This window comes from Corvus cornix, chromosome 2 (genome assembly GCF_000738735.6).
Source record: "Corvus cornix cornix isolate S_Up_H32 chromosome 2, ASM73873v5, whole genome shotgun sequence".
Classification (NCBI taxonomy): domain Eukaryota; kingdom Metazoa; phylum Chordata; class Aves; order Passeriformes; family Corvidae; genus Corvus; species Corvus cornix.
The window spans coordinates 131,825,770-131,850,236 of NC_046333.1; the positions used below are offsets into that span (position 1 = coordinate 131,825,770).

Sequence of the window (24,467 nt, forward strand, 5' to 3'; positions counted from 1 at the left end):
AGGGTGTCAGCTGGATTATCTGGGAAACTAAACTTACTTTTTAAAAGTTACATTAAAACCACCTGCCTCACTGCTGCCTTCATAAACAAAAGACTATTTTTTTTAGAGATGCCTGGCTACAAAATCTCTTCTCAGTACTTTAGTAATTACCAAATGTTTCTGTGAGAAAAGGAAGCCCTTTTATCCCATTCACAGATGACATTGGTAGACTGAGCCTTTAATTTAACTTTGCTTATCTTGATCTTACAAGACATCTAAAGCAGAAGCAGGTTTTGAGAAAGGTTGTGCATTCCTAGCTTGGGCTCTGACCACTGCACTCTTCTTCCTTCCCCAGTATTTATACTTCTTTGATTTTAATAAGGTGGGAATTTGGTCTTGTCAGGTATGATGCATCTTTCTAAGGGAGTTCAATAAGATGACATTAAATGAGAGAGCTGTTTGGGAATTTATCAGCTAACCAAAAAAATTCACTCAAAGATTCCTGTTTGTGAATACAGAAGGGCTCAGGAGCAATGCTGCTGGGGAAGGTTTTCTCAGGCCCAGACAGAAAGGCAAGAGGAGAATCATTACCAGACTGGGTTTTGCATTATTTATTTGAGGTGGAGGCAAGCTTCATTCAAACCCATGTCTGACTACTCCTCTCTAGTCAGGATGAGCGCCTTCAGCCTTAGGTGACATAGTCCATATCCATTTCTTTCACATCCTTCCCTGACAAGCTGCATGAGCACCCACCAGCACAGTGCACTCAGTGATGTGATGGAGGAGCTGATGTGCTCCTGAGCAGCCTCTTTCTTTCTTCTGCACTTTGCTGAGCTTCAGAAGTATGTGGGGTTAAATCCTCATCATTCTCCACTGTCAGTCAGAAGATAGTTCTTTCCTTCCTTCACCCCCTGAAATCACAGACTTAAGAAGATTATGTTTTTTGTATGTCTACATTGTGAAACAGAAACAAAACCCCCTCTCCACCTGACTATAAAAAAAGTAGTCTCAACACTGCTGGTTAAAAATGGTTTCAAAATGAAGCATGGAAGAATAGGGCTTTGAAAGTTAAATACCGAGGACCTGTGAGAGTTTAGAACTCTTGAGAAAACCTTACAAAATTTTGAAATGCTGTGATAGGTCACTACAGTCAGTTGAATTGTATAGTATTCTCCCAACATTCAAGTGTACTTTTGTATTAAAATTATGGGTTTTCATTTTTATGAATGCTGGTAAACTTCTTTCAGCTGGGCTTCTTCATACCTATATGCCTTTAAATCATAAGCTACAAATTTCTTAAAAAAGATGAGTCAGTCTCTGCCCTCTTCTTTGAAATAAATGTGTCATTTTTAGAATCAAACCTGCTACCTGAATTCCAACAGAGCTGCAGGTCATACCTGCAGAGTATGTTCTCGTCTTCAGGGATGGTTTTTGATATATACTTGTCATCAGCATTAGCTAAAAGAATCTGTACAAATGGAAGTAAAAATCTAAGCTTAAATATGAGAGTGGGTGTAATTACTATAGTTTAGAGTAAAACTTCTAAATATTATGGAATCATAGAATCACAGAATGGTTTGGGTTGGAAGGGACCTTCAAGATCATTTAGTTCCAACCCCCCTGCCACAGGCAGGGACACCTTCCACTAGACCAGGCTGTGCAAAGCCTCATCTTTGAACATTTCCAGGAATGGGCCATCCACAGCTTCTCTGGGCAACCTCTTCCAGTGTTTCACCACCCTCACAGTAAAGAATTTCTTCCTAATATCTAATTTACACCTACTCTCCGTTTAAAGCCATTCCCCCATGTCCTATCACTACATGCTCTTGTGAAAAGTCCCACTCCAGCTTTCTTGTAGACCCCCTTTAGATACTGGAAGGTGCTATAAGGTCTCCCTGGATGGAGCCTTCTTTTCTTCATTTTTGTGGTCCTCCTCTGGACTGGCTCCAACAGGTCCATGTCGTACTTATGATGAGGTCCCCAGAGTTGAAACAAGCTTTCTTGTTTATAGAAGGATTTTGTCTTAAAATCCAGCATTCCCTGTAGTGTGAATTGCTTCATGCTACCCATTTGCTCTGTTGCTCCCAGCACAGAAATTTCCAGTTAGTTCCCCTGCTCAAACTGGTTCTTATAAATAATGCTCATAGATCTGATCTGTAACTAACCTGTTATCAGCTACCAGATAATCTGATTTTTGTCACTCAGTGTAAGTGGTTTAAGCCATCCTTTTTGCACGTGTGCCATCTGGAACAAACATGCCTCCTCCCACTGCAGGCTATGAATGGGATATTCCTGCTGCCCTTTAGGTGAGAGATCCTCCTTCTGTGACCTTTGATCAAAGTTTGACACCATGTGAATGTGCCTGGCTTGGCTCCATCAACAGACTCTGTTAAGATGTGGGAGGACCAGCTGATGCTGGGCAGGGGAATGGCCTGGACCCCAGGAGGGGGGAGGATGCGACACTCTTATGCTCCCGAGGATCTGAGAATCCAGCTATGTACATTCACAGCAGAGTCTCTAGGGAATATGGATCTCCCTTCTCTGAGTGTTTTTCCAATACTTCTCTCCCCTCAGTTTCTGGACGTGTCTATAGGAGGTTTTAGCATGGCAGTAAGGTGGCTCCCCTGCAACAATCTGGGGATTGCTTTTTCCACTTTCCTAATCCATAGTAACCTGAGGATTGTTTTTTTCAGTTTCCCAATCTGGGATTGTTTTTTGCTGCCAGCTTCTCAAACACACCATGGATGAAAGTTAATTTTCCACACAAATTTAAACTGTCACAGCAGTACCATGGAAATTTCATCCAATTTGGAAAAATTGTCAGTGTACAGGTGCAAAAGATAACCCAAAGTTAGACATTTCTTCTCTGGAGCAGTAGCAGCTCTATTATGCTCTTGGACAGCCAGGGGATTTCAGTCTATTTTTACTCTCACTGAAGCCAATCAATGGAAGTTTCATCTCTGGTCATGCTGCCAGTGGGGATAAAATGTAAAGCCGTAAATCTCTCTTCAAAGTGGGATTTAGATCTTTATGTGCTTTATAAAATGGCTTCAGTAGACTTTATCTTACATACACACACTTATCCACAATGGTTAATAAGTTACTTTTTTTTTTAAATGCTGATATCTTCCCTCTGTGGACACGACTTCAAATAAGTAACCTGTAATTAATTGGTCAACACTTTTGTTTGCTTTCCCTTTCCCAAAGCAATAGGGGACCTATTTGAGAAGTGCAGAGTTAGATCTTTTTTTTCTGCTGGATGATTTCTCTGAGCAGAGGAAGAATATTATTTGGTAAAGTTGGAAGAGCCATTCTTTGTATTATTGTGTTATTAATTTGGTGATTAATTTGGCTATGGGCAGAAGGAAGGACCCTTAAACTCATGCCAGTTAAACAGGCTGAAGCATGAGATGGATCCCAGAGACAGATAAACCATAGACAAGAGCTCTTATTTCTGATACGTGCTTTGGAACCTGTGGTTTCCAACTGGCAAGCCTGATTCAGGATGGTACATGTCAGAGTAGAAGACAGCTTAGAGAAAAATTCTGCTTTAAAGATACTTTCCATAAAAATCCTACAAACTTGTCAATGTCCACCAGGTAGCTGGTCTTGTGTGGCAGTTTGTGTGTATAACATTGTTACTGAGCCACTAGATCACAAACATCTTTTTGCAGTGAATAGTAACCAGGGAAATACTTTAAAATGAGCTGACATCACAAATGAATATCCCTGCTGTGACTCACTCTCTGAGTCCTTTCAGGGCCTCCTAACAGAGTCCAGGCAGAGGACCCCTGACCTTCCTTATTGGAAACTGTCTGATAAAACCTGCAAGAGGAAAAGCAGGTGAAACAGGACACAGAGAAGAGGAAGAACAATCAGGGGCAAGAAATAAAGATTATAAGTAGAACTACTCAGAGCAGTAAGTAAAGGGGATGGCTCATTAGTAACCACATGCAATAGTCTACATGAGACCTAGAACTGTGGTTTAAATGCTGGAGCTGTTTTTCTTCAGAATTGCACAGTGTAAGCATAACAATACAAGTAATTTCTTTACTGAGAGAATCTTCAAAGGGCTCCAGATCCACATGGATGCCCCCATTCACATCTTGGTAGTATGCATGTGCCTCATGTGCAGTTCTTCCTCTTTTGTTTGATTCTGAGTTGCAGAAAAGTATCATGATGGTTTGCATCTGCCAACAAACAGCTATTCAGATGCTCCAGCATTTCATATTCTACTTGCAGTGAAGTCCCATGCCTTGTCAGTTGGCCTTTAATCTTAGTGAAGAGATTGTTCCTTCTTATTTCCTGGGGTTTTTTTTAACTTTACATCTTATCATCTATACTCAGCTCTTTCTTCCACTTTTTCCCTGTTTATGGAAGATTTTTTAAATTAGAATCCAGCATCCTCTGTGGTCTGAATTACTTCATGCTGCCTGTTTACTCTATTGCTTAGTGCTATTGGCTAATCACACTTCTTGTTATGGGTCTCACCTAGTATTAGGTAGCTGCTGTCAGAAGCCAGCTGTACTGTTTGGAACAGGCTATTAACAGTGTCAATTTGGGGCAAATATCCTCTTAAGTTTAAAAATAAGATGTCCAAAGCATTTTCATTTGTCATGACAGTCGTTAAATTTACCTGTGAGCTAAATTACAAGATCAAAATATACATGTTTATCTATTTTCCTCAGTAGATTGTAAATCTATATTTATTTGCAGTTAACATACTGGATTTTTTTTAATACGTGACAATTTGTGAGAGATTTACAATAAAATTAACAAATCTGTTCTCAATGTTCATAATTAGATTAAAAAGTAGACATTAAATGGGGATTTGTAATTTAAATCTTCCAAATCTTTTTGGATTCACTAATTGGGTGTGTTGCAATGTAGGAAAAAAACAGTGTTTATAAATTTGCCGTTTCTTTCTTTAGTCGTTTTTATCCTAATGGGATTGATTCACTACCATCTGACAGCTGCTGCTTTTTGGCCTTCAAAACACAAGTCAAAGCCTTCAGTATAATTCCAAGGATAAGTATCAGTGCAGCAAAAGTCAATGACAACTTAAATCCATGTTGCCAAGGATATATGGGTGTTAAGCTGAGCTGTGTGTGAATTTTCCAGGTCAGCCTCAAGTCACAGTTACGCTGTGCAACAACGGACGGGGGAGGTGAGAATCCACTTGGGCAGGTGTTGCTCAAACAGGGAATTGCAGCAGGGTGTGAGAGGCAGAGTCCCAGCAGTAAAGAGCCATGTACTCAGGCTTTATAGCCATAGAGTTGGCCTGCACAGGAGCCCTGCCCTGCTGCAGAGCCGCTCCCCCAGGGGTGGTCCTGCTGCAGCTCCAGCACTACCTCATCTGGTGTCACCTCATCACATCCCCTTGCACAGCACAGCACAGCACAGCACAACCCTGGCCTTTTCCAAGCAGAGGAGGAACTCCTCACACATCCCAGTCCCTCCCACCCCAAGCCTCTCTGACAAAGCTTTCCCAACCCTGCAAACCATGCAGATGCTGAAGAACCATCAGCTGGGTGGGTGGGAGCAGTGACAGCTGGTGGCTCAGCGGGTGGCTGTGTTCTCTCTGAGATCGCCTGGAGGCCATGCTCAGCTCCCTACCAGGGAGGAGCACCCAGCTGCTCATGTTTGGCAGTGGTCAAGAGGTCTGTCTTTCTGTGGTTATTAGTGGTTTCAGTTAACTTATGGACTTTCAGTCTCATTTCATTTCACTTTAGTGGCTCCCTTAGAGCAATTGCGCTCTTCCCAAGCATCCCTCAGGACTCTCTATGGACACAGGACTGTCCGCTGCGGTCTGTTCCAAACTGCACAGCACTTGTGGGTTTGGTCCGCTGTCTTATGAGCTGTGAGGAAAGTGAGGTCTGTTTTAAATTAAGTCTGGGACAGACACTCAACTTCAGAAAGAACAAGGCTGAGTGGGTATTCATCTACTAAATTTAGAAGATCTGCAAAAGTTTGTGGGAGTTTCTGGCTGACAGGTGCTTTACAGTTGTGATTTACTGACAGTAATAGATTTTTTTATATGCACAGAAGCCTTTCCAGCACCATCTGTAATGTAAGCACGGCTGTGATAACCACACTCTTGGCAGACAACCAGTCTTGTTAAACAATTTGGCTGTCCTGTGTGAGCTATATCCAGGTTTCTGTCTTGTTAACTCTTGAGTGGAATACACGATGTAATTGTAAAAGATAAGATTAGAAAGAGATGTAGTTTGGTAATTAAAAAGTCCATTGAAAGAGTAGTGCTCTCCCACAGTTTTCTGCACTCAAGACAGCACACCAACCATTTGTTACACAGAGTGAAAGTATGCTTCAATGTCTTCAGTACTGATGAATTGTAGATGAATACACCTTGAGAAAGCATGTACTCATCCAGAAAATGCTCATTTTGAAAAAAAAATAAGGAAAAATTGAAAAAATAACTGTTCTGCCTGTACAAAATCATGATGTACAACTAGAGATGAAGCACTATGAGGCTGACCAAGATGTAGGAAAGACATCTGTGACCTGAAGAGGGCTTTTGCTCCATGCCTCTGAATGGAGAGAGTAATTACACCATTATTCTGGATTACTTTTATGAGGTTGCACATGATGAAAAAAGACAATAGCTTCCTGAATTCAATTTTCTTCCCAGGCAAGGGTAATCACAATCTGTCCCTAAATGTTGTTGTATCCTAGAAATATATACATTTATTCATCTATCTGGAGTGCTGAAAACACTGCTGCTTCATTACAGAATTTCATAAACTCATGTAAAGTTTCCTAAATAGTGTCTTGGAGAGCTAGTGGCTTGGAATAAACAAACAGTTTTACCAAAGAAAAACAAGCCATACCAGCTCTAACTTTGCACAGATGATTTTGCATCACTGAGCCCTACTTCTCTGCTGAATAGGGTTATAAATTATCTCTGAGCTATTCTGCTTCCAGTTACTCCATCTGTAATCGTTCTAGTGTGGTTTCTAAAGGAAATGCATACACATAAACATGAAAATACTTCCTGTCCATGTTGAGAGGAAGATTTCTTGGGATTTATTTGACAGACAACATACAATGAAATCTTTAAATAGTAATTAACCAGCACACTCCGGACAGATTTTTCAAGCAAAAGCATCCAAATGAAACCAGAACAGCATCTGTGTATACAGCAAAGTCAAACATCTCTCATTTGATATTAAATAAGATTTGGCTCAGATATGAAGCTTTGGGTTTGGCCCTATACCCAGGGCTATTTTTATCTGGGGACGAGGAGGAAGAAAAATATAGGAACATTTTGTTTTAGACATTGCTCTGTTACTTCCTCAGAGACATTTGCTTTGACTGGACTTATTTGACAAGAGCATCCATTTACATTGTAAACAAGCACCTTTGAAGCACATATTTATAAGCATTTACTTATAAGAATTGCTTCTAAAGGGCAGTCAATCTCATCTGGAAGATCATCTGACCCAGGTCAGGTGGGTGAAAGTGCCTGCCACACATCAATGTAGGTCAGCTACCTCCCCAGCACCTTTCACATACCTGGTCTTGGAGCTCTCCCTTCAGCCTGGACCCAAAACTGTCAAGTGGGTTTCTTAGTATGAAGAAGGTAAGTGGGGACTGCACTGCAGGGGAGTGAGGATCCTTAGTGAGATGAAAGAGGGCAGAACAAGAGAGAATGTAAGAGAGGTCTTTAAAGTCATGAGTGGCAGAGGAGGTGGTCCCTGGATTATCAAAAGAGCTAGGGGACACTCAGTGAAATAGCTCCTGGCAGGTTTCATAGCAAACCAAAGGTATTTCTTCATGGAACACCTAGATGAGCTGTGGGACTGCTTGCCAGGGGACATTGCAGTGTTAGACATCAATATGGATTGAAATATAGGCTAGAAAAATCAGTGGAAGAAAAAATTCCTGTAATGACCAGTAGCCCAGCAAGTCCTTGACATTCAAATTTCTAACACTTCAGAGAATATTCTGGGCAAATTTTAACTATGCATGCTTGCACTGCCCTTTCTTAATTTCTTTCATTGTTATGTCTTGCACTTCTGTTTCTTTATCATCCATCACTAATTACTGTGATCTGGATGGACCTTTTAACTTATCCAGGAGAGCTGTTCCTACATGCAAGTGCTTAACTGCAGCATTATGAAAGTTAATCCCTACTTCTGTCTCTGGTGCTTGTCTTGTATGCAACATCTGACTGCATCTCACCACAGAATTATTATTATTCCTCTTTCTTCACTACTGGAAAAAAGCTCCCTCTTCTCCTGAAGGCTGTCAGCCTTTTCATACAGTCCGTGTAAAATGTGAATTCTTGTTAAGGGATTAAATAGAAAACTGAATTCTCAGTGGATTTAGTTTTAATACTTCTTGTTTCTCCCACTGGTGAGTGCTGCGTGCGGTTTTGGGCACCACAATGTAAGAAAGATATAAAGCTATTAGAGAGTGTCCAAAGGAGGGCCATAAGCATGGTGAAGGGTCTGGAGGGGAAGCTGTGTGAGAAGTGGCTGAGGTCACTTGGTCTGTTCAGCCTGGAGGAGAGAAGACTGAGGGGAAACCTCATAGTAGTCTACAGCTTGCTCACAAGGGGAAGTGTAGTGGCAGACATTGATCTCTTCTCTCTGCTGACCACTGGGAATGACCTGAAGTTGTATCAGGGGAATTTGAGATTGGATATCAGAAAAAGGTTTTTCACCCAGAGGGTGATTGGGCACTGTAACAGGCTCCCCAGGGAAATGGTCACAGCACCAAGACTGACAAAGTTCAAGAAGTGTTTGGACAATGCTCTAAAGCACATGGTGTGACTCTTGGGGCTGTACTGTGCAGAGCCTGGAGTTGGGCTTCAGTGACCCTTGTGGGTCCCTTCCAACTCAGGATATTCTATGATTCTGTGAACTCTTGGGAACTCATTATAGAAAAAACACATTTCTTCAGACACTTGATAAATGCTACTTCTTTTCTCCCTACACAGAGAAACATTAAAAACTTTTGAAGGCCAGCCTCAATAAAATCAGTATATTTATTAGCTTCCAGTAAATTTTGTATAGGAAATAAAACAAGTGCTACATTGGTAGGCTTATTTCCTTTCAAATAAAATACAAAATTGATTATATAATCAGTGATATTTACATCTAGTCCAGAGCTCATTGTCACACAAAGTACTAAAGGAAATAGCTACCACTTTGTGGCTTGAGCCTCCAAAACAGAGCTTGAATTGAGAAGATCTGGATTTCAGAAACTTTTAAGCAAAAAATATACATTAATTTTATGTTTTCCTTTGTAATCTTGGACTGCTCAGAAGAAAACCACATTGTCAAACTTGACAAGAAAACCTTGCAAAGAGAGAATTATTCTAAGCTTTTTCAGCCTACAGAGTGAAGCAATTAGCTGGCTGTAGCTGTGTATGCGCACAGACATCTTCTGTTTTCCCCAGGTGATCTTCATAACATCTGTGTAGTCAAGATCCCAACAGTACGTTTGGGACTATCTTGAATGGGACAGGTGGTCTCAGTGGCAGCCTTCCCTCTAGAGCTGTTTGTAGGCTGGCTGCCGCTTCACTGCAGCTGAACATGCTTTAGGTTGCAGTTAATGGCTCCTCAAAGCACCACAGCTGTGGGAGGAAATTCCGCTCCTCTTGGCTGGGTGAATGACAGGACAGCAGGCAAGTAAACATGAAATTAGTGAATGTGATTGCATACCATTAAAGCCTCTCCAAACCACACAATGGTGTCAGATTGGTGCAAGTCAGTTGTTCATGGCCGGAATCACTGAGATGAAATGAACCCAGAGTAGAGGACCGGTGCAATTAGGCACGTGCTGCTTAAAACCTCTTTCAGTTCAGTTGTCTCTGAACCTGATGCATCGCCATGCGGTGACTGTATTTCAGCACTGTATTCAGCACTGGCTCTGGCATATGCTTCCCATCTGTCTAACACTATTCATCTTGTGGCTACTCTCCCTGCTCTTTTTAAGAAACACAGAATATGGCCTGAGCCCGCTGACACTTTGTATTTGACCTGTGTGGAAGAAAAGGCTCCTTTTGCCCTCTCTTCTTTTCCTCCCCACTTATTCACATTGGCCTTCCCTAAGGCTTTGGGTGTGTAAAATGTCAAGGTCACTTCTGCGGAAGAATGATGTGCAGTACATACAGAGCTGTGGTGAAGAGCTTGGGATAAGCATTTGCAGGCACAGGCTGAAATTTCTGCAAATACATATTTAGTTTGTAAATATTTCCACAATTTAGCACATCTCATACAGTCATATGCAAGTGTCATTGATGCCATGAAGATTTTTTGCCTTTTCTTTTATACCCTTGTTATACCTTTTTACAACTTCTATATTCTTAGTGCTTTTCCCTACATTCTTGGACTTGTTAGTCAAGCTAAGAGACGAAACATTTTAGAAGCTTCGTAGCTAGGGATCAGTGTGCCCCAGACCCCAAGGTTCTGTCCAGAACACGTTCTGTAAACTAAGATAGAACCATCCAGGGGAAGGTTCCTTGGGGAGGAGGGGCTCACTTGAGCCTCTCATTGGGGAATCTTTGATAGATATGCTAATTAGTAAAACCTATAATGTTATACCAGATCTTTTGGGGGGGGCATTTTTTGCGGGGTGCATCTCAATGCCTATGACCTGGACGTGTGCACCTAAGAGTCCTTAAAATAAATACCAAGGTAAAATCCCTTTTCCCCTTCTAACCGTGTATGCCTCTTGATTTTAAGACCAGGAAAAGGCATCATCATCAAGAGAGTTTTGACTCTGTCTTGATGCTTCCAACATCTTTTAAGAAGTTTCAAATAATATGCCTGTTTTACAAATGTGAGATCCTTCTAAGGCAAAGTCAAACAATTTGTCAGAGCTCCAAATGATAGCAATGGGACCGGGATTAAATTGCAGTAGTAATGACCCTAATTCCACACAACTATTTATTGTCACCTGTCCCTGTCTCCTGTGTGATGCAACCTGAACTCCTTCAGCATGAAGTGACAGTGTTTTTACTGAAAAGCTAAAGTTTGAGAAAACATCCTTAATGTTCACTATAACCATCAGTACTTATCATAAATATCTTTAATCTATAGCTCTTTTTGTAATTTAAGTTCTAGAAGGTGTTGGGTAAAAGTATATTACAGTGGTTTTTTCTAACAAGACATCAACAAGGTTTTTTGTCATGAGAACTCACAAATGTTTCATACATCAGCCAAACAGAATGCTGTTCAAACTCAAAGCTGTTGTGTACCATTCCATCCAGTGGAGAATACAAATGGCTGTTGGAAAAAGCAATCCAAAGCTCTCTGGAGACACATAAAGATTTCTGTTGAGTTCAGTGAGGTTTGGGTGAGAATGCAGAAATAATCAATTGATAAAATATTTTAGTTTACTTATATGGAACCAAACACATTTTCTCCTTCAGAAAGGGGAGATCTAAGAGCTTGAGTTCAAACAGGAATCACTCCAGCAATATGAGAAAACTTGTACATGTGCTGAAGAAAGAAAATTTTCTCCTGGAAGTTCAAGTAAATGTGGAATCAGCTGCAAAGATATGGAGTGATTATTGAAATTATGCAATATGCACCCCAAAACAGGCAAACAAAGAAACAAAACACTGTTGGGACAAGATTAACTACAAACTGTTTGAATATACAAGTATTTACCTGTGTTTCTTCTTAGATATATTTCTAAGCAATGCCTTAAAAAACTTGTTCTCCAAAACCAGATTAACCAGGATGTAAAAAATATGAAATGACATATGCTTATATTAACTGAATATGTTATAGCCATTGGCAAACTTGTTTGGTAATTATTTCTTTCAGAGAAGGTCATCCTGTATCATGTGCTTTATAATAGAGAGATGCTTATGTAATACAATTAACCAAACCACTCAGATGACACCAGCTAAGTTAGGAACAGGATTTCTTATGGGTCATTTTTGGATTACTTCTGCATATTATACAAAACTGCTTATCACAAAATGCTTAAATGCTATTGGGGGCAAAGCCCAGCACTCAGCATTCCCTGTCCCACTTGAGCATGGGCTACATAGCCGCAGTTTCTTCTATTTCCTTCCTTCCTTCCTTCCTTCCTTCCTTCCTTCCTTCCTTCCTTCCTTCCTTCCTTCCTTCCTTCCTTCCGACAGTAAAAAATGGCCCTTCAAACCTAACTGAAAATCTTATATGGCAGATTGGAGCTGTGGGTTTGAACCCTCTTGGTTTGAGACCCCCTAGAGCTCTGATCTGAGAGTCTCTGTGTGATGCCTTTACACTGTACAGTGAGTAATGTTACCTCTGGCTGCATCTTAAAGGATGGTGTTAAAATGGTACATGGTTCTTAAAAACAATTAATGCAGTTATAGGGCTTGTGAAAGAAGTTAGGAGCTTCTGTCCTTTAGATTCTAGGCATCCTATAGGACTGAACTTTGCAACTAACTGATTTCCAAACTCGCTTGCTGGTCTACTGATAAAAAGCCAGAATGTCTTTACATAGGGATCACTGAGTTCCAAAAAATGGGGGTCCTTCATAATTTTTGTAGTAATTTGTGAGTGACAATCGCAAACACTCTGCAAACATTAATCCCACAGCATTCAGCCAACTAACATACATTTTTCTCAACTCACAACAAAGAAACAAGGAAATGCAAAAATGGAATGCCTGGGAAGTAAATGTGTCGGTTGTCTGAGTGGATGTTCTGCCTTGGGGTACCATGTACCTAAAATATGCATATATTTTTTGTACTTTGTGAATTAATTTAGACTATATCCATTCTAAGTAGATTCATAGATAAGACTGAATAGTGAGTTTCTATTTTTCCAGTTTCTGAACTCACCCTTTGGCTTGGTGACTGGCTTCCATTTTATGTCTCCGGAGAGCATAATGTAGTGCCTGAATATCTATGCTGGCTTATGTTCAAGGCACTTAGCTGCTTCCATTAGCCATGCTGAAATTTAACACAAGAAATTACTCCAGAAAACTACTCTTATCCAGATTTTCATCTCAGCTACTTTGGTATAAATTCAATGATTAAAATTTTAATGAAATTATCTTTTCATGTAAAATATTGGTCATTTTAAAAGTAAGCAGTTAAAAGCTGAGATAATTCAGGTTTTATGATATTTCTCCCTTTTGCCAAAATAGATTGAATTGAGGAAAGCTGGAAAAAATATTAAGGGAAAGTAAGGGCCTGAAACTCTGTTTTTTGTAAAAAATAATCTTTTACAGAGGCAGAGTTGGAGGATTTGTAATTAGAGGTGGCTGAAGAGTTATTCAAACTGTCATGGAAGCTGAAGGATGATTATTTAGACTTAAAATTGATGCATGATTAGGTAACAGTAACAAAACCACATTGATGGAAAGTAAAAGTTAAATTAATTTGAAGGGGTTTTACTGTATGAATGATGTGAGACACTTGGCGTCCCAGCTGGTGCCATGTATTCAACAAGCTGAGTGTTTTCTTCCATTTGTTGTCCATTACATTTATTTACCATAACCTTTGTCTAATACTCTCTCCATATTTTCTTCATTTAACTCAAACACTGCTGGGCGAAGGTAGTAATTTTGAATTCTGCTCCTTCTACACTGATTATTTTTATGGCTATTTTGTTCATGTTAGGGAATGAAAGATCAGGATATCTAAATATTGAAACAAAAAAATGTGGGGTGTGTAAGCCTGTAAAGTCTTCACTGATAGAACTGTTCAAACAAAACCATTGCCAGTAATAAGGTGACACTAAACTTCAAAAACATTTGGCAAATATGCTTTAGCCTTCTAGTGTAAATATTTTCTTGTGAAACTTCCGAACCTTTTCAACAGCCTCCCCAGTTCATATCCCACATACTTTGAATATTCCTATAGAAATCCATATGCCTTAGGATTTAGCCAGTGACTTCTCCAAAATGGCTCCTGGAGGTATTGTTATGACCTGCCACTGAGGTGGGGTAACTGAGGCTCCTGTTAATAAACCCCTTGGGGTGAATTAGAGTGAAATATTACTGAATGACCAGTGTAAATATAACACAGACTTATTTTAAAACAATTTAATTGCAGCAGAAAGGAGGCATGTGGCCTTTTTGGTTCTCTTCTATAAAAATATCACAAAGAAAATATATAAGGAAAAGAAAGAAAGAGAGAGAGAGGGAAAGGTTAAGAGTAGATAGTGGAGAGGAAAGACATAACTGCCCGTGGATCCAGTGACAAGATTTGGTGGTTGTAATTTTGATGTCTGTGGTCAAAATAATGGTCACACTTTTGCTTCATTGAGGGTGGGGGCCCACAAAACAAAAAGTTCATCAGGTTATGTATCTTCAAGTTAGCAGAGGAGCACCCAGATCCTTTCCAGGGAGGGGATTCTTTGAGTCTGATGCAACACTATGGAGCACAAATAGTTTTCCAATGGAGAGTTCCCAAGAAGAGTTGGAGGGTGTTTGGAGTCCTTGGTGGTTCATAGTCCTCTCTAGGGATATGGCTGCTGTTTGACCCTGCTTCTGCACTTGTGCTGTATGTTGTGTGGTCACCACAGAACAGGAAAATTGCCCCCAGAAAGGGACTGCCCTACCTTTGTACAGCTCTACCTTTCCAGGAACGTTCTGTTCCAACTTGCCCACTTGAATGGTCGTCAGTGTTTGAGGCATAGCAGTGTATTATCTCCTTGCTGTCTGGACTTCTACAGGCATTTCTGTCTCCTCTCACTTCTTGTTGAACTGTTGGTAAGTGAGAAAGTGTCTTCTGAGGGCCCTTGGGGCCATTGACCCATATGTGAGGTTTGGGTCTGCAGAACGAAGAAGAGTGCCTACCTCCCAAGATGTAAAAGCCTCACCAGGAGGCTTTTCTCCTACCAGACAGATTTTGTTTCATACAGGAGTGAAGGGAATGGAGAAGTTCACTCATGTCAGTAATTCTCCAGGCCAGGAGACCTACTGGACATGACAGCAACCTCAATGCTGAAATAGTAATATTGATGTAAACACATTAGTCTTAGGACACATGGATCTAAAAGAGGATCAGAACACAGGAAGAGGTATTGTCCAGTATTCATCAGCTTATCTTTATTAGCTGGAAGATGGACAGCTCTTTGGATTGCATCTGCTGTCACTTCTTATCACACCTGATGAAACAGACTCTGAACCTGAAAGAAATGAACCACAGGTTGGGGCATAGCATTACAAAAGTGCAGTAAGACACCTAAATCTTCACAAAGGGAACTTGATTCATTTTCAGTCATCTGTAGATCAGATTTAATTACTAATCATATTGCATCATAATAAACTAATGAATATGTTTCAGTATATTTGAGAAACTAGTGCTTTTTTTTAGTAACATGAGGATTTTACTAGAAATCCTGTTATTAAACTAGTGAGCAGTGCTAGGGAGGGGATTTCATCTGTAGTGCTTTGCACAGTTAACATGCTTTAGCATTGTGATTTACTGAGGTTACATTGCAAAATATATTTATGATTTTTATCATAATATTTATTTGAAGTTCTATATGTTGTCCTAATTTCACTAGAATAGTAGTCATAAGATGCTTGCATCCTTTAAGGTGCAATAAATTTAATAATTTATGAAATGCTTTTCAAATACAAGGGTTTTTAGATTGTGTAGTGCATAAAATACCGCATTTACAAGCTCAAACATATGGTATTAATGAAGAGCAATGGCTCTGACTATTTCCTTTTCTAAGTAATGAAACTTTTTTTATTAAGAGCTGAAGATGCCAAGGTATCCATTCTGTAATCTTAACAAATGTGCACAGATGTACTTGAACACATGGTCATCAATGCATGTTTGTAAACTCACATGAGTATAATGTGAATCACACTTGGAACTATCCCACAAAAGTCTGATCCAAAGTCTATTTAAATCTATAAAACAATTCCTACTGATTTTGTATGTTGTGGTTGAGGTCCAAAAGGGATGATTATGGATGTTTCTTTGCAGAAGGCAGGTTATCAACTTCTTTAAGAACTGGTGAAATCCTTTCACAGCAAAATCCCCACTGGCTTTATTGACATCAGGATTTTCCCTATGTACATTTAAACAATCAGCTCTTTAATGACCACAAAGCAATGCTGAGAAATCTGGAAATTCCATTACGAATAATTTATCATCAGCTGCATAAAGTATCTCAGACAGTGCACTTCAGTGATATTCTTACACATTATTGAGATATTTTAGGAAATGTACACTCATTCTTCATTCAGACATCTATTTTATCCTCACTCACTGCTGGGGTTAACAGACCAGCTCCTCCTTCGCCTTTTCACATGCAAGCTAACTAATGTCAGCGCTGATGCCATTAAAAATTGCATGATGGCTAGCATGCTTGCCTAAACAAGTAGGAATCTTGGTTCAAATCTCTCCTCTGCCCTGTGTGGCCTGAACTTGCATCTCCCATGTCCTAGAAAGCTGCCTGTACTCTAGTGAATGGGGATGATGATACATGATTAAACCTGTCCTAATTTCCTAATTGCTATCAGATGTTGAAGTATTCACTGAAATGCCTCTGAGGGTATAGATCTTCCTTCTCATGGCTGAGTACTCTAGAAGCATAAAACTGGAAATTTATTTAGGCATTGGGTAATTTGTTCTCCATTTACTTTCTTTTTCCCCACTCCAAAATAATTATTGGCTATTCCAGGGAGGGCTCAGAAGGAGAGAATTTTGGGACTTTTCTCACTCCGGCAGTTTGAGCACTCCTCCAGGAGACAAGGTTTAGTGCTCTTGACAGAGGAGAACTGCAGAAGAAGCAGCCACTATCACTGCCAAACTGAACAAATTCAGGTACCAGCAGTGAACGGCTGAAATCAGGTTGTCACTGGGGTTAATAAGAAATGAAGAGAAATCATGTTTTCTTTCATAATGAAAACAGTGTACAAATTGAAAAGGAGGAACTTCAAGCTAATATTATTTATTTTCCTAGCTATTCTGCTCCTGCTTAATAATTTACTGTTTTTTGGTTTTGGGGTTTGTTTGAGGGGTTTTTTTGTTGGTTTGGGGTTTTTTGTTGTTGTTGGTTTGGGGTTTGTTTGTTTGATTTTGAACAAGGCCTTAGGGGTTTTCTTTTCTGTAAATTTTATCTCTGACTTCTTTTTGAAAAATACACACTTTTTTTTTCTTTCCTGCAGGTCCTGTTACCACCATATGATGATCCTGTGAATGGAGCTGCTAAAGATCCACCACCACCTTATGTGTCAGCATAAGTGAGAGTGCTGTGTCCCTGGGAAGGATAGCTTTACTCTACAGACATTGAAGCAATAGTTTGATAATTTCATTTCCAGGATATAACCTCTGTGGGTTACACTTTGCTGTTTTGCTGACATATTGAAACCTAAATTGTATGATTAATATTCTGTAGGTAGTTTTAATAATTTGCCGCAACTACAGTAGTGTTTCAGAATAATTTGGGGTAGCGCTAGGGTTACAGTAGTCACTGAATAGCTTTTTCCACCATGTCTGACCTGCAGTGCTAGAGAACGTAGAACTTAGCATTCTTAATCAGGTTCAGAGTGTAACTTTATTTTTTTTATTTGTAAAACTTCCAAAGCATTACAAATATGTTTCTCAGATGCCCACATTCAGAATACAGACCAAGTCCAAAAAAGTCACATTCCAATTCATTCCTGTTCTGCAAGAATTCTTGAAGTTACTATGCTATGAATGATGATGATTGCAAGAAGAATTAGTCTTATGCACTGTTCTCATCAACCGGGCTAATGGGAAACATATTGAATTGGGAAGGATAAATATGGGAAATGAGAATAGACAAAGCACTCCATGTGTAACAAGCCAGAACCTGTGGTCTACACAGAATCACTTTGTCCCAGCCTGAAGCCATTCTAATGCTCCAAAAAAGTTAGCAAATTCTGATAACTTTCATTTCCTGCCTACACACCTTTTTCCTCCCCAATAGCTTCACAAATAGTATTTGAGGTCACAAAATCCCTGCTTTTAAAGTCTCATGACTAGGTGACAAAGCTGTGTCTTGCACGCTCAACATGCAAATGTTTTCCCATTGGAATGTGCCTGTAAATACCGCAATGTTCTGCTGAGTGTAGACTAAATTATGCAGATTCTAAGATACATGTCTCCAACCTGTGGGGAACTTAAGCATGTAACTTCCTTGAGCACCAGCAGATATGTTTTGCCTGTTTCTCATATACATCAGTGTTTGGGGGGTTAGATTCCTTTTATGACTGAACTGGTTGTACTGAGAATCTTTCTTATGGGACTCATCCATCCATGAATGCTTGTGTGAGGTATTTATTGCTTCTCCAGAGAAGTGCCTGCACATGTGACTTTTTGTTTTGATGAAGTTTCTGCTTTTAATTGAAAAGGAACATGAAAAGGGAATATAATGTGTGTCTCTACCTCTCACTGTTTCCCCCTGTGTTGTCTCCTTTGCATTTGAGGTGACTGAACAGACTGAAGCTAAACTGGTGCCATTGCACAGCACCCCAGGTAAAGGGCAGTGCAGAGCTGGGTCACAGTTTGGAGGGGCACCAGAAGACACCAAGGTGCTATCTGTCCTGTGTCTGGGCTGGCACGTGAGTCCACACCCTTCCTAAGGAGGATTCCTTAGCTGTTCTCACCCTTAGTGCATTGTCTCCATTCTGTAGACTGAAGAAATGTGGAACTTTTCCTGCCTTTTTCTGGAAAAGAGCTTTCCAGGGGAACACAGGACCAACAAATTCTTTTCGGAGAGATTGCAGCTGTGAGCTGTTCTTGCAGAGGCCAGGGAAGGAAAGGACAGGCTCTTTCTGCCTGTCTCTTTCACACCCCTGGCAAAAGGCAGGTCCCCATCTGCTTGTTGGAATTTTACTTCACAGTTTATCTACTCTGAGATCAAACTAAGCAATGCATTTGAATGAACCAATCCTGAAATCCATCCAGTGATCTTTGTCACAGTCCTGTTTTCTCCTTCTGAATAACACCATCTACTCTCATTACAGATATCTTTGGGAAATAATCTGAATTTGGGGGTTGTGTTGGCTGGCTGAGCTTCTGAGCTTTATTTTCTTTCATTCTTGACAGATTTGTGAAGGATTTTAAACAGTCATCTGTTTGAGAAAAGCTGGTTGTAAATACATTGCATCTGTGTATACAAACTTCTCTACAATAAAAGGGTGTTTCCTCAAGACTATGGAAATAATCTTTTATGGTCTTCAAGCACAAACATATACGAATTCCTGTCCAATCAGTCTGTCACGGTAGAATTTTCTCTGTAGAGGACTAAAAGAGAGTTTTTTAGTCCACTCATCAGTCAATTCACCAGCTTTCCCACCATACTGTATAAATAGAGAAGAGGACAGTAAATTCTATAATTTATTGCAAAATAAGACCAAAAGATAATTCAAGGTTTTAGTTGATTGTCCAAAATTGCAAGCATTTTTTCAGGTCTGATGAAGTGTGTAATACAGAACAGGGCTAAACTGAGCTACACTGAAAGCTAGGGCTACTTTTTCTCCACACCATAGTAGGGATAATGGGCTAATTCACATGAAATTTCTTTAGACTTTAGCTTGTCTTACTAAAGAATCAAGACTTCTTCACACACCCCATGCGTGCATAAATGTGAGTACAGTGTGTCCTGCCAGAACTCCTCTTGGATTTGGTCCCATTGGAGTTAAAGAGGGCAGGAAGGTTGTGGTATCAAAACCATGACATTCTTGCACACAGAGTAAATAGCTGGGTAGGAGGTAACAGATAATGTAATATAAGTTCAGTTCTGGTGATGTATTGGAGGATCCCTATGAGAGATGAGTTCCACTGCTTGCAAACAAAAATGAGATTCTGTGGGTTACATGAAGAGACGTGAACTCCAGCTGAAGGAGTTTTGTCCTCAGATGTTGAATTCGTTCTCCATTTCCATGTATAATCCTGGGGAATTTACACCACAGCTATTCTATAACTTGTTTTTAATAGTCATTTGTGACACAGAAAGCCCATTAAAAAGCTGGCTTCTTAAGTTTCTGTGTTTTGGGAACTGCTTACTCCTAACAGTTTTTTCCAATGTTCTTTGCATTTTTTTCCCTTTCTCACAGATATTAGGAGCATCTGCTTACTCAAATGCTCTCCTGGTTTTGTATCTGAAACTCTAATATAGCAGCTTTTTATTAATAATTTTTAGTAACTTAGGAGTGGAAAGAAAATACTTTCAGGAAATGTTGGCATGAAACATCGTAAGTATAAGGCCAAAACCAGCAAACAGGAATCTAAATTTCAATAGTACCAGAAATATAAGTAGATCTTTTGCTGAAATCTCTTTTGGTTTTTTTAAAAATTTCTGTTACAAGGCATTGCAGGCTTCACGAATCCTTCACATGCTAAGGCACAAATCCAGCTTCTTGCATATGTGCCTGATGCTTTTATTCCTGATTGAACCATGCAGCTTTCCTTCATTGTACACTCACCCATGCATCATACTGGAGAAAGCAATGAGGAATTTGTAGTGGTGACCCAACAGTGTGGCACTTGTGCTTGTAAGTACATGAAGTTTTCTAAAACAATTACTAACAACCATCAGTTTAGGTGTTATCCTATCTGTACTTTGGGAAAACCTCTGGTTTGTAAAAACAATCCAGTCTTGGTATGTTAGCAAAGGCCACATCAAATTGATTTAAAGCCAGATAAAATCTTGGCAAGGAAGCAGAGGAAATGATAACTAGTCAACAAGTTCCAAACAAATTCCAAATTCTGTGCTTTCAAATTAAGGCATTCCTCATCACTATCCTGTTGGCTAGGGATACCATGAACAGTTTAAAAATTTTTTGCTAATAACAAGTCTGTGCACACGGGTGCTTGGAATGTGCAAAATGGAAGAGTTGGCTACTGCTAAGGGCAGAATGGAAAGAGGAGCAGGAACAGGAACAGAACATGGGAGGGCAATATTCATGTACATCTTTCAAACCGCACAGAGACAAGGTTCACTGCTGCAGTATTGGCTGGCTTATGTGCCCTTCTTTCTCCTCTGCTATGATGAGGAGGAAATATAATTGGTCATGTACCCTGTTATCTTAGCTGTTAGACAAGCTCTGTTCCAGAACTCTATCACTCAAGTGGATATACCTTCGTCTTACTTGTTCTAATGCATGAAGGAGTATTGGGTAAATGCCTGCCAAACTATCTAGTCAGACAGAGGACTCCAAACTGCTCCTCTGGAGCTAAGTTATATTCTTAGAGACTTCTTAGATGTTCTTTCCATAGAGGCTGCTCTCCTTAGATGCTGCTCTTCTGCAGCCAGGTTGTATCCTTCCCATTTACTAGTCTCTTAGCTGTAGAAACTGCAGTCAGATACCACAAAAAAGCATTTCTTGCAAAACTCACTATGGAGATGTTTCAACCCGATCTCAGTTCCCAGCTCTGAGAAATCCAAAACAGCAGCTATATCTGTCTAAAGGGAGGCTTGGATTAATCAGGATTAGTGTTCTTTCAGAGAAGGACTCTGGTATTTGTAAAAGATGTCTCCACACCCATGGGTTTGACCCAGAATGGTTCTGCAATGTGGCCAGTTTTTCAGCTGAATAGCTCAGCAGGGTGTGGAATACAGATCTGTGACCTTCTGCTTGCAGCCTGTGTCTACCTCCAGCAGAAGAGGATACTCTGGCAATGGGAGTGAAGCCTCATTGTCATCCAGCCAGCAGATACAAAGTTATTTCAAAGCAAAAAGGCAGTTCTACAGCTATACCCTAGACAATGAGCTACAACAGTAGTTTATTTTAGTGAAGAACCTTAATGAAATTTAATGCAGTAAATTGCTTTCTTTTTCTTCAGAGAAATTAACTCTATCCTAGCTGAAACCAGGACACAGATTATTTAAACATTTCAGACAGGAGAGTTTTTAGGAAGTAATGAAATGTTTTGTTTGTAGCCAGAGCTGGACTTAACTAATTAGTCTGAGTGGAGGACACAGGGTCACTTGGAAAGCTGAATAAGCAGCAAGGAGATGAATCAGGCCTGCAGCAGGGCTGGCTACTTGGCTTACATGAGAAGCTTTGCTAGCCAGCAGAGACAAAAAAGCTGTGAAGCTGCTCTGAGGGAGGGAGCTGCAGCACTGCAGAGTCTGCAGGCATTTCAGAGGACTTCTGTTTGCTCTTGGAGGTCAACACGACCAGCAATAGCAGGGATGAGCCACATACAGCTCTTTAGCCCTGAACCCGGGCTCCATTACAATACCTGTGTGCATCCTGCTAATAACTCTAACAGGCTTCTGTTTCATATAAACTTGCCCTAAGTATGCAAATACTTGTGGTTTTTGAAGGGTTGAGTTTTTTGTTAAGAGTCCCCTTTTTTCATGTAATATTGAATCTGTTTCCCCCTCCAAAGCTCCCCATTTCGGGACCCTCCTATGACAGCAGAGGCAAGCATGAAATTACAGGTCCAACCTGGGTAAACTTTTAGCATCAAATCTTCTGATCCCATTCAATGCCAGGATGGGCAAAGTGTTCTTCAAAATACAGATACCATCCTAAGATGAGATATGTTCTACTTTATAGATGGCAGATACTTCATCCTTCATTCTGTGCCAGAGGCAAGCACAAAACAGGCATCCTGTCCCTTACGGAGAAAAGGTGTCTGGATATGCAAGTACTTACATGGTTTTATTTTGTGTATCACCAGTACACCAATTTAAGATCAACAGATAAAAAAATAAATTAGTGGGACACTCTGGGAGATTGATACTATTTATATGAATGTGGTCATTCTTGGCAGTATCAGATGCACTCACCTGGAGCAGCAAGGGCAATGAAAATAAAGGAACAAAGGCAAGAGCTGGCAATTAGTTAAAAATATTTTATCTTTTGAGAATTTATAAAGTCTTCTGCCGATCAAGTCATTAGAAAAATGGGATGAGTTTTTTTCTTTCATTGCATTAGAGCAGAGGATGAAATTAGCTTTATCAGTTGGACAGAACAGCTTAAATTTCCTGCTATTCTGTGATCCTGTTGCTTTGCTTCTCATTAAAAAAAGCAGCTAAAAATGTTCAAAATGCTCTTAAAAAACCAGACTATTTGATCTACTAGTTTCACAGGGTTTTTTCTTAAAAGAAATTGAACTTTTCTTATTTTTTATTGCAAATGTTTTCCTTTTAAATACATAGATATTTAGTCAAGGTGTCTGTGGCCATATATTCATCTGGAACTGACTGGTTTCTGTTTCAAATGTCTATTTTCTTTGTGGTTCTTTATCATGTGAATTGTCAGCAAAAAAAAAGCCCCAAGTACAACATAATACATCATTACCTTTTGGTTACTTTTTCTTGTCTGCAATTCAGTTTTTCAGCCTGGATAAAAAGTCCTTACATTGTAATTTGGACAAATAAGGTTCAAATAAAGGTAGTGTATCATTACACTCAACAGACACTGTAAACATCCAGGGGTCTAGAAAAGTAGCCTATGGTAAAAAAGGGACCCTCAGAAGAACTCCTCTGTCAGCTGTTGCACTCCTATTAGCACCAAGCAGCAGAACATACATGGTTCCATAATTGCTACTGTGCAGGTGTAGAGCAGCAAGATTGAAATGTGAGCTGCCTTATCTGTGGCTCTTGTGAAAAAGCCTGCACCAGCAGCACAGTCCCAGTTTAGCTGGGACCAGTCCATTTTACATGACCAGCTTGAGGATGAGCTACAAAATGGGGTGTCTAAGAAAAGGAGGGAGGTGGATGTTTGAGGAAATACAGCTTTGTCTCAGGGGTTCTGAGAACGGATAGAGTCACAAGCTGGGAAAGTTTCAAGATGTGATCCCTGATCATATTTGTGATATCTACATGCACCCAACATACAGTGTCTTTTCTCGCCATGAGCTAGGTCCATACTTAGCTCACATTCCTTCTGCTAGTTCATTTTTCAGTTATAAATTCCCTCTGTGGCAATGCTTTTCTGAAATGCAGACTGATTAGAACTATTACATTTCCTTTGTCTAAAAAAAGAAAAACCGGTTGGATGAGCATAACCTAATGTTGAAAAACTAATTCTGTATTTATCACCAGTTGATGTTCTGAAATATCTGTAATTTTTTTTCTTTTTTTTTTCCCTTCAAATTTTGTTCTGAAGTCTTTAGTATTATTTGGATCAGAATAGAAGCTGAGATGGCATTTGTAAAAATCATGATGGTCTAAGCTATTTATTGCTTTTCAATTTGGTATACCTCTGCTGGGATGGAAACTGTCTCCTGCCCTTGATGTGAATGTGTTTTAAGGTTCATGTCTCCCTTGTCTGTAGTTGCTGCAGCTCTCACTTATTATCCTGCCTTTGTCTGTGTTGACTGCAATAAAATATTTAGAGACAGCAAAGTCTTCAGCATTGGATAGACAAACAGAACCAAGTACCTAGATAAAATTTGTTTTAGTTTCTGTTGCAAACAAGAAAAATTGAGATCTTAGTAAAAAGTAGTTTGAAATAAATAAATTAAAATCATTGTTAGTGCAATAAAAGTCCATGGCTTTTGCCAGTGGAGAAATTCAGCTTCTTATTTATTGACATGCAAGGTTTAAAATGCTATATAAACTAGA

The 24,467-nt window shown here is 39.8% G+C and overlaps 1 protein-coding gene across 1 annotated transcript in view; it reads left to right on the top strand.

Annotated features, from left to right (window-relative positions):
- LAPTM4B (lysosomal protein transmembrane 4 beta) overlaps positions 1 to 24,063 on the top strand; it is a 66,732-nt gene extending 42,669 nt beyond the window's left edge. The window contains exon 7 of the mRNA XM_039548997.1: positions 17,086 to 24,063. Coding sequence (XP_039404931.1) covers positions 17,086 to 17,160 — 75 coding nt within the window. The 3' untranslated portion in view covers positions 17,161 to 24,063. The remainder of the gene's footprint in view (positions 1 to 17,085) is intronic.
- Positions 24,064 to 24,467: the final 404 nt, after the last annotated feature.